Below are 11,232 nucleotides of genomic sequence, written 5' to 3'. Positions count from 1 at the left end.
CGTGGGCCCCGAGGACCGAGGCTGCACAGGGGGCGCGAGCAGGGCCGGAAAGGTGGAAACTCTGCCACCCCCCACGGCGGCCCAGGCACCCCTGCCAAGGGGCCTCGCGACGCTCGCCACTCTCCCACCGGGTAGTTTGAGCCCTAGTGTTTGCTGAGCCCCAGCGTGTCACAGGCAGCGAAGTCTGACGACACCGGGTCCATCTGTGGGTGAAGAAGCTGGGATTCGTTAGCTGGGACGACCCGGCTCACGAGAACCGGCCGAGGCGGCTCCACGATCACCGGCCAGGGAACAACCAGAGGACCTCGCCTGAAGCCAAATCATATTAAAGAGATTTAAACGAAAGGAACAGAGGTGCAGGTGACACACCGTGTATGAAACCGACACAGTAATAAGGGGATTTCCGAAAGGTTAAATATTTGGTTCAACGAAGTCATTTTGAATAAAACTAATTCACAGACACGCCAGTTTCGAGCGGGGAAGCAGAAGCGACGAGCCAGGAGGCCTCCCTCGCTGCTCCGCGTCCGATGCGAGGACCCGCGGGTTCGAAACGCACTTCCCTCCGCGGGCTCGCTGCGAGCCGCCGTCCAAACGGCTGCTGAAACAGGTCCGTCTTCTCAAGGCCACCGAGGGCCTCTGGACCTTGGGAGGGCCTCGAATTCATTCTAGCCTCATGCTTCTCGACTTCTAAGCACCATCTGACAACCGCCTCCTTCCTGAAACACTGCCCCCGGCTGCGGACACACCTGCCTCCTTGGCGTCCCCGGCTCACAGACCCTCCTCCGAGTCCTCTGCTGGGCCCTCCTCCTCAGGCAGCCCTCCGGGACTTGCTTCAGGAGCTACTCCGTCTACACTCAGCCCCTTTCCTATCTCCTCCGCCTCATGGCCCACAGAGAGAACACGGTGCCAACCCCAAGACTGTGGCCACCCCAACAGCCGAGGGCCATCAGAGGCCAGTGTGCCTGTGCCCTGCTGGCAGCTCTGATTTTTTAGGGGTGATCGCATCCAGACCCCCGGCTCAAACACCATCTTGACACCTGTGTCCTTCAACTCTGGCTCGGACTGGCCCGGGGAACTTCCCAACACGTTAGAGGTCTCGTTTCCGTCGGTCTGGGATGGAGAGCAGGAACTGGCATCTTTGCTTAGTAAGCTCCCAAGAGACTCTGAGGCACAGCTGGGCTGGGAAGCACGGATCTGTGCCGATGGCTCCCAGGCTCACTGGCCCTCAGCTCTGGGCTAATTCATGCCCAGCATCCTAGTCACAATCCCATCTGGGATGTGATACAGGCATCCCCAAAACTGATATGTCCACAAAAGATTTCCTGGCTGTGTCCTACTAAGGACCACCCCCGCCTCCGCCCGCCCCCACCGAAAACCTCAGCCCACACCGCCCCTCCTCCAGGCTTCCGCCTTCCAAATAACAGTACAAGCATCTCTATTTTTCAGGCCAAACATCAAGTAGGTTTTTAATTCTTCTTTCCCTCGTATCGACAAGTCCTGTTGGTTCCACTTCCAAGGTATGTTCTAACTCCACGCACTTCCCATCACTCACGTGGCTGTGGGTCCAAGCCGCGTGCTTTCCCCCCGGGTCACTTAACGGCCGCCCACTCAGCCCCCACAATGCCACTCCACCCCCAAAGCACGCTGGCGCGATGAGACACTGTGTCCGTTTCCCACGGCTGCCATCACACATCACCACAACCTGGCGGCTTCAAACAACTGAAATGTATCGTCTCACAATTCTGGGGGCCGGAAGTCTGAAATCAAGGTGTCAGCACGGTCACACAGCCTCCAGGAGCTCCGGGGAGACCCCTTCCTGCCTCGTCCAGCTCCCGGTGGCTCCAGGCTTCAAGGAACGTGACGTTCCCAGCTTGTGGTTACAAAACTCCAGTCTCTGCCTCCGGCTCCGTCTGGCCGTCCTTTCTGTAAACTCTCCTCTTCCGTCTCAGGGCACCTGTCACTGTATTTAGGGCCCATCCAGATAATCCAGGTGACCCCTTCTCAAGATCCGTAACTTAATTACATCTACGAGGGCCCTCTTCCCAAATATGGTCGTATTTACAGGTTCTAGGGGCCAGGACACGAGCTCAGACTTTGGGGCCACCACTCAACCCATCACAACTACCGCCTTTTGCCTACTCTCCGAAAAGTCCGAGCTCCTACCTCAGGGCCTTGGCACTGCTGGTCCCGAGCTTTGAAGCCTTCTCTGCCCTGACTCCATTCGGGTCTCAGGCCAACACCACTGCCGCAGAGAGCTCCCGGGTCACCCTCTAGCCGCTCCTGTCACCCGAAGCCCATCTCCCCGCTTCCACTTCCTGTAGCAGCAAGCACCATCTTCTCCGGCTTTGTGCTGACTGCATCCTCAGCTCAGGGGGAGACGGGGACCGGCTGCCTTGTTTACATTAGGTGCCTATGCGCCTGGAGGAGCCGCCGGCAGCAGGGTGCCCTGAGGGAGCAGCTGCCGACCGGACGGGGCAGCAGGATGGCTGGGGTTCACGGGGACTCAGCCACATCACACCCACACCGTGGAGGGTGGGGGCGGGGCAGTTCTGGCTGCTGCCGTCACCAGATCTAAAACCAGGGTGGCCCACAGCCACGTAAGAAGTCTGGCTCTCCCTGCCCGGCTTCTGACTGCCACGGACAGGTAACAGTGGGCACCGCAGTCTGAGGACGCAACAGGGAGAGAGACGCATGTGTTTAACGGGAACTCGCTCTAGAAAAGGGCTGTGCTGACAACAGGGGTCTTGGGAGCGGAGGTCATCGGAGGGGAGGTCATCGGAGGAGAGCTCATCAGAGCGGAGGTCATCGGAGGGAAGGTCATCGGAGGGGAGGTCATCGGAGCGGAGGTCATCGGAGCGGAGGTCATCGGAGGGGAGGTCATTGGAGGGGAGGTCATCGGAGCGGAGGTCATCGGAGCGGAGGACATTGGAGCGGAGGTCATTGGAGCGGAGGTCATGCTTCTGAAGGACGCGTAAAAGCTTGAGCTCGTGCAGCAGCACGAATTCCAGTCGGCGTGCAGTGAAGGCCGCTCTGTCACTCTGGAGCCCCCGCCCACACGAAGTCCCTAATCCATGACACACCGAGCCGACTTCTCCATCAAACCCAGCAAGCCTCAGACGCAGCACAGCCACCTCCAGCCCGGGGCAGCTGCGACTGGACGTGAGCTCAGCTCCCGCCGCTCCGCTCCCGCCTGGCTCCCCAGCGTAGAGACCGGCTCCACCCGCCAGCCCCCAGCGGCCTCAGAACAGCCCTGGACCCTCGCCAAGAGCACCGACACTGCAGGAACCTCCCCAACTCACTCCTTGGTCTGTCTCCAGTGGGAGTCATGAGGGAGGACTGCGTGTCCCCCCTCTTACACAAGAGCCCCCCTACCGGCTCTGCTCTAACTCTGCCCATCCCCCACACCACCCATTCTCACGGCAAACGCTTAGGACTCAGGCCCCTCGGGTAGGTGCCCCTATGTCCAGGCTCACTGCTGGCTCATGGCCGATCAAAGAGAACCAAGTGTTCTCGGAACGTCCCCTGCCCTCCACACCTGCCTGATTTCACACAAGCTGCTCCTTCATCTTTCTGGCCTGTCCCCAAGCTCCTCAGGCGTGGCCTCCGTACTTGACTCACGCTGCCGAGACAGCCCTCACTGCACACAGGATCCTTTTTCCCTTGCCAAGTCCCTATCAGAGATTGGCAAAGCCACAGGCTTCCTTTCCTGGTCAACCCGGAAGCCAGGAGTGACCACATAGTACAGCTGACCAATAAGACTTACGTGGAAAGCTGCCGGCAGGAAGTTGGTTTAGGGAAACCCTTGTTTCTGTATCACAAACATCATGTGTGGAGCTGAGCAGTCACCCTGTGATGCTGGGGGGCTGGCATTAGACGAGGGAGCCCATGCGAAGGGGTGTCAGGCAAGGGGAGCAACAGGGGACCTGCCACGCGGAGCAGCTGCATGAAGACCAGCAACTGCCCACGGCCAGGCACTACAGTGCGACACAACTCCCTCCCACACCCAGCAATCCAGGCCACTACAAAGTGGGGCTTTTGTTTACTGCAGCTGAAAGCAAGCTGAGCTGGAACAATCGCCCGTATTATAATGGTCTAGATAATGGCTCGCACGTCTCGCTAAGATATGTTGGTTCCTGAGACTTTGTCTCATTCATCCCTAACCTGGAACCCAGCACCGGGCCGTGCACGTGGCAAACTAACAAAGGCCACGAGACCCGATGGCACCACCTGTGAGGACAGCCATCATAAAAGGCGGTGACCAGCAGACACAAGACAGACCTGACCTTTCTCAACAACTTTCCAGAAAACTGTCTCTTTTGGAGCAATTTACAGAGGTGCCTACTTAAGAGAGATTAACAACACACCTGTGAAATATCACCAGGTTACCATCAGGGGGAACGGATCACATGGTAAGAAAATGACTTTCGAGGCCAATTCCTTTTACCATTAACATCTAACTATAATTAATTACTTCCAAATCTGTTTCGTCTTTCAACGGAGACGAAATTAGAAATATACTGAGTCTGCTGAATCCAAGCCCGTCACTAGGTCAGAAGCAGGGCTGGGCGTCCTACCTGGCCTCAGAGGCCAGCTGCCAGAACTCCAGGTACTCTACTCCTCACCCGCGCATCTGGCAACAAATCGGCCGCAGAGTAGCCCACAGGGACACCAATATTGTACGACTGCTATTTCTTACATGTGTTTCCACGCCTTTTCGAAACTACCCGGGGTGCGAGCACATTACATCTTATCAGTGGAGTCTATTTCTAATTAACTCAAATCTTATGAAAAGTGTTTGACTCTTCAAACTGGTATCCCATGCATTTCTCTCGCTGTTGCTTCCCACATAGCTAGAGGATTCCAGGCCGTGTGGAGAAGAGAATTCTTAACTCAGATCTCTCTTTGGAGAGGAAGCTACAGTCCGCTTTGCAAATCCTCGTTTGAGAAACGGGAATACCAAAGGCTGCGTACAGAAGGAATGGGGTGCGGGGAGCCCCCAGAGGGTCTCTATCCGGCACATTCCCACTGGCCACGTGTAGCAAGGACCAGCCTTTGGTGTCGCTTTTCAGGAAGGAGTTTTCAGGACAAAAGTCAGGAGTACAAAATTAAACCAAATCCCAAACCGAGCACGCATGCCAACAAACCGCAACGCCTAGCTCACGAGATGACTGATGGCCGTGAACTTGTTTTCTAAAAACCCGGACAGCTTAAAAAGCATCAATTCTCTCCACCTGGACATTAATGGGGAGAGGATCAAGTACCTGACACAAACAGACCGAGAATGTTCACTGCTTTGTCAGACAGTAGATTCTTCTAATTGTAAATATTCTTGGCAGATCAATGAGAGGGAAGCGTGGCATGAAAAAGCAGGTGTCTCTCATAGGAGAGACAGATTCCCTGGGCAACACAAAAGTTGAAAAATCGCCCCTCGCGTATCTAGCCCCAAAGGCAGGAATACAGTACACTTGGGCTGTGATGTTCAGATCTCTGTGACACGCCTGTCATGTGCCGAACACTTAGATGCGGCAGGTTCGTCAAAGAAACAGAGGGCCGGATCCATGCCCCTCTGAACTTATGAAAATAATAGTTCCGAAACGAAACGAGAACATTTATAAAGAACGCAAACCAGCGTATCATCAGGGGCCAGACGGGCGGTTAAAAACACTCCGTAGGAGACGGAGGTGGGCGAGCGGCACGTGAGGTCAGCGTCAGGTTCATCTTGGTCCAGGTTCAGGGTTACCTGAATGAAAAACTCAGATCCTGCACGGTCACCTCCTCTCCGGTGCCTCAGGATGGGAGCCGAGCAGAGCCACCACTCGTGGGTAAATTTACACGTGGATGCACAAGCGTGGGGAGGGGCTGAAGACTTGGGTCCGAAAAAAACTAACAGCCCCGAGGCTCGTTCGTATCTTCCCAGACAGTGAGCGCTACCCCCTGTGCTCTGGGCGATTTCCCAAACACAGTGACTGCGGGACAAGCAGAGGCAGCAGGCTCCGTGTAAGGCGCAGGCCCGAGTCCACCGCTGAGCGGGGCTGCGGAGGAGGACGCACACACGGACACGGCCGCTCGCAGTCGCCGGGAGTCACAGCCGACTCAATGGCACGTGACACACGCAGCCCGAGGCAGCAGGAAACCTGCCACTCGCGTGGACACGTGCCCGACCCCACAGAGCCGAACGGAGGACGGGCAGATGCTCACTAGAGTCACGTGAATTCCTCCCTTTCTAAAAACAGTACCTTCTGGCATAAAACATTCTCCTGAACACGGTTCAATGTCACCATCATGCCCGCGGCTGCCGAGCTAGTGTGCTCGTCGCGTCCTGCTCCGCCAGCTGGGTCCCCACAGCCCCGCACCTGTGCAACAGGGTGGCCCGGCCGGGGGCGGGGAGGGGGGCCCGGAGTCCCCCTCCCTCTAGAGGAGGCCTGGCGGCTGGCGGCCTCGGCCCCCACAATCTGTCACCGCTTCACGAGAGTGTTCTGCAGCGCCCTGGTCCCATCTGTCACAGGCAAGGGAAACGTGCTCACTTCTGCCCAATTTCCAGAGCTGATCATTTTTTTTCTTTTTCCATTTTGGAGATTGACCATGTATGTGCGTGTGAGAGAGAGAGAGACAGACAGACAGACAGACAGACAGAGAGGGAGGGGGAGGCACTTTTCCTTTTTTCCAGCCCTTTCCTAACCCTCGTCTCTGGGTGACATCAGGAAAGAGCTGCCGTGAGCTCTTTTGGGCAGACACACCATCAGGAAAAGGAGAGGCTTGTACCCTCCCCACCACTTTCAAGCATCTCACATCAGACACTTATTTGACTTTGTTTTACCGTTTAAGACATGTAAGCCAACGGAGTGAATACACAAACCTGTATTTTATTAACATTAAGAATCCACCATGGGAGAGGATCCTGCTTCTACTTAGTGGGCGAGGTGGGTAATGCTTCATGTTTTTCATTTTTCTACAGCCTAGAACATTTTAAGAAGCATTAATTTCTGTAATTTTCATGATAAATAATAAATATGAAATATAATACTTAGTATTCAAAAGAAAGATCCTTCTTCTGCCCCACGGCCTTTGAGAATCTGCTCTTAAAAGATCTTAAATGCTGAGTCTATCAGCCCAATAAAAACTATTTAAAGTATAAAATGAGTTTCTTGCTCCTCAAATGACTCGGTTGGATACACTTGTAATCCAGCGGTCCCCCAAAATGGCACTGCATTCTACCCATTCCACTGTACCAAAAAGCAGAATTCCTATCGCGCAGGTTTTATCCAGATGTCTTGTCACCGGCCAGACCCAGGGGGACACACGGCAGGCCGAAGGCCCCACTGCACGCTTGGTGATTCCGTGCCTGAGAAAAGGTAAATATTCACCGCCAAGCGGAATTTTTAACTTGAAAGAGCGGGGAGGCCAGCTTGAAAGAAACGAGGGTGAACACCGAGAGGTGGGCAGAAAAATTGGTGACGGATTTCGGTGAGTTTTTAAAAGTCCTTTTGTTTCAATACCTTCTCATCTCACTAGGAAAATGAAAGTTGGCAGAGAAGGGCTCGGCAGACCCCGCCAGCACACCCCCCCACCTGCGACCACGACCCCAGCTTTTCTGTCCCCGAGGCCAGCTCTCCGCCTTGGCGTGCGGTCTCCACCCCACTCGCCCACCCGAGGACAGGGCCCAGCAAGTCTGCCTTCTCTCCGCGAACCAACTGACCCCCTCCTGACCTTCCACCTCCGTGCCAGCTACTGACCATGTTTCTGTTCCTCTGGGCAGCAAAACTGCCCAGAAACCACAATCTATCTCCTGCCTGCAACTCCTCCCCTCTTTTTAAAATAGACTTGACTTTTTAGAAAGATTTTAGGTTCACAGCAAAACGGAGAGGAAGGTACAGAAATTTCATCTTATAAAACTGACAGTTTAAGGAAGGCGATAAAGTCAAATAGTCTTAGGTTCAAGAATATTTCTTGAGTTCCTCAGAAAGACGGACATTAGGTTTAATGGGCTATCGGCATTTCCCAAGTATTTTCTGTTAATCTGGCTTATTTTAACGTATTGACCTATATGAGAATGCCGCAGGGAAGAGGCCTATAAGAAATACTCCAGTGGAATTTGCTTCTTAAAATGTTAATTTTCTTTACGTACCTTTACTGCGTCATCCGTGTCAGAGGATGCAAATGCCAGGTCCATCAACTATAGGGTGGAATTCTAAAGGTCACAAAACGAACGGCATTGCTTGTGACTTCCTCTCCACCCCGTTTCTCAAGGACCACATTTTCATATGATTCAATCATTAGCCATCAATACAATTTTCGTGAAATAACCTATGGAACCAAACTCAAGTGAACGGGAACTGTCCTGGTTTTCGTAAGGGCCAAGGAAGAAGCTCTGATAAAAAGCCACAGGTGACACGAGACCCTGGGAAGACAGGTTTCAAAGCATTTCTCAGAACAGAGCGCATGATCTCCTAGCTCGTCCCTCTAAAGGAACAGACTGCATCGGAGATGAGACGCTCCCCGAAACCTAAGAGCCGAGAGCTGCTCTGCAGAGGGGCCTGAGGGGGAAGGAGGGCTGGCGGGCAGAAAGCAGAGACGCAGCTCCGGAAGCTCCGCTGGCTCCTGCCGAGAAGAGGCGCTGGGGCAGGAAACCCCCCCCCTGCTCCCCAGAGCGTGGCCGTGACCTCCATGGTCAGTGCAGGGCCAGCGGCAGGACAGAGGAGTCACGTCCACGAGAGGCCCACGGCGTGTGGCCAGCCAGCGGCAGCAACTGCTGGAGTCACTGACCCAGATCCCTCTGTGACGTCTGAGCAGCAAACGGGGACAAACCATGGCCAGGAGAGCCAGCAGCGGCGTCTACGCTGAGGTCGACAGGGACCTGCTGGCAGTTAAAAAAAAAAAAGGGGGGGAGGGAAATCCAGCCGTGGTGAGATTGTGAAAATCGGACCCCGAGGCCTCGAGGCCTTTAACGGGCCTTACTGTCCCACCGTCAAAATGGCTAGTCGAGCATTCTCCTTGATATAATCGGGAAATTCGGTTGTTTGCACATCAAGACTTAGTTTTGAAGTAGAGCTGATAGTTTCAGCGAAAAAGGTCAAAAACGGGGCAACTCTGTCCACGGAAAAGTGACAGAAACTGCCATGGCAGGCGTCATTAACTCAGGCAGCGGCTCTCGGGGCACCGGGAGCAGGGTAGACAGTGCACGTCACGCACGCGAAGGAGGGCTCCGCCGGTGCCCGGTCCCCAGCGGAACGCCACACACCCTGCTCCTTCCCCACGAGCACAGCGGCAACGTGGGGGGCCGCGCGTGGGGCACAGCGCGTCACGGCATCCGGGGCTGCGGCTGTGCTCTGAGCTGCTGGCGGTCACCGTCAGCTCTCGGGTCCAGGGCCAGGTTGACCTACGACACCTCTGCAGGGACCAGGACAGTGGTTCCCTCTGCCCGACCCAAGGTGGACCAGATGAGAGACAACAGTCACTGAAGTTCCCCATCGTCAGGACTCTCGGTACCTTTGCGTGTAACGGGAGACGCGGGAGCGCCCGCTGGGGACCGGAGAGGCTGCCGGCGCGAGTGACGCCACGCAGGAAGGAGCCCAGGGAGGACGGCGAGGCGCTCGGGGACACGGCTGGACTCCAGGCTCACTGCACAGGTGGCAAATGAGCGGAGGCTGCAAAACCCTGAGAACGCATGACTGTCTCGCTGTGGTCCCCACACGTGCTGCCTTCGAAAACACGCAGAGCAGACAGGTGAGGGTGGGCGACTTCATCGCACTGTCAGACGAGGAAAGCGGGCTTCACGCCACGCCGCGTTCGCAAGCGAGCGAGGGGAAATCCAGTTAAACCCATGGCGCGGGCACCCGCTGCGGACCCTCTTCTGTCCTCTGGGTGTCAGGGCGCAAGCCACAGGGCACGAGCTGACAGATCCCATCTCTGAGGACAGCACAACAGGCTGCGCCGAAGGGACCTCGGTGCCCTAGAGCTGGGCGCTCGTCCTTCCCCCCAACCGCTAACCAATTGTTAGACGTCCAGTGAGAGGCACCCTCTCACAGGCACCCCCTGCAGGTGTCAGAACCCCACCGCGTGGTGGCCGAGGGAAGCGCCCTGACACCCGGTCCCTTCACGCCTCTTAGAACTAAGTCCCAACGAAGGCACAGACAGAGCAGAGTCCTGAGGACCCACGATTCTCGGGCGCGGAGCGCGTGGCGTTCTGTCTCGAGAAAGCGCGTGGGAATGGACGTGAGCGCGATGTCACCCGAGCACCGCGGCCGACCCACGCCGGCTCCGAGCAGCCAGCGCTTTGCGCCTCCCGAAGCTCCCATCTCCTGTGCCGAAAGGGCGCTACGTGCCCGTCTTCTGTGGCGCCCGGGCCGCCCAGGGAGGGCGTGCGGCCAGGCGGCGGGTGGCCTGGCGTGGGGGGCGTGTGGACACCCACCCGCACCCACCCGCAGATCCTCGGAGGTCGATGGCAGGTCTCCGCGAGAATGAAGCCCGCTTGGCTTTGCTCCTCACACACTTCCGAACCGGCACCTCTCCCGTGCACTGTGCAGATGCCGCGACGGAACCAACGGCTGCGCACATGTGAGCTGGGCACACGTGGGTTCCAGAGGCAACGCGCTCGCGTTCACGGCTCTCCCGTGAGGCGCAAGGAGGGAAACCGCAACCGACGCGTGTGGTCACGCGTATGGGTTTTTAAAACATCGCCTCTGATGAGGACGGAAAAGGAGCGAGATGATAAATTTCAAGATTTACATTAAGTGGTGCCTTTTCCTCCGGGCATCGGTGAGTTTTCAGACAGTCGCCTGCCACCTGGCTTCCTGAGGAACGAGAGCGGACTTCTAATACTGGACTCCCCCAGTGAAAACTGAGATTAAAGGGAAGCCAGCCATCCTTACTGAGTCCAATTAACTCAGAAGTTCTCCTGAACAATTACAAAATGCAAAGAATTGGACTCATGACACCCATATTCTTTGAAAGACAAAAGCTTCATTAAGGTACCCTTTGGTCACTCAGGAACTGCGCTGAAGTTGAGATTTTACGATGTCAAAAAAGAATTTACTTAAAGCCAATTAATAGTATAAACACAATCCTGGGAATGGCTATTCTATTTAGAACTTTCCAAAACTGTAGAAATGCCCGTAACTGGCATGCTCACGGCCAGTAACAATGATAACCACACCCCTCAGCTTATCCATCCACTTATGGCTGAACCTTGAGAACCTGGGGTGACGGATCAACTCCCCAGAGCCTCCCTCTCTG

General features: G+C 55.7%; 1 protein-coding gene across 1 annotated transcript in view; it reads right to left on the bottom strand.

The window, feature by feature from the left end:
* KCNK1 (potassium two pore domain channel subfamily K member 1) overlaps positions 1 to 3,753 on the bottom strand; it is a 16,697-nt gene extending 12,944 nt beyond the window's left edge. The window contains exon 1 of the mRNA XM_023519781.1: positions 3,540 to 3,753. Coding sequence (XP_023375549.1) covers positions 3,540 to 3,738 — 199 coding nt within the window. The 5' untranslated portion in view covers positions 3,739 to 3,753. The remainder of the gene's footprint in view (positions 1 to 3,539) is intronic.
* Positions 3,754 to 11,232: the final 7,479 nt, after the last annotated feature.

Source organism: Pteropus vampyrus, unplaced genomic scaffold (genome assembly GCF_000151845.1).
Source record: "Pteropus vampyrus isolate Shadow unplaced genomic scaffold, Pvam_2.0 Scaffold237, whole genome shotgun sequence".
NCBI classification, from domain to species: domain Eukaryota; kingdom Metazoa; phylum Chordata; class Mammalia; order Chiroptera; family Pteropodidae; genus Pteropus; species Pteropus vampyrus.
The sequence above is the reverse complement of the archived record's forward strand: the minus strand, read 5'-3'. Positions and strand labels throughout refer to the sequence as shown.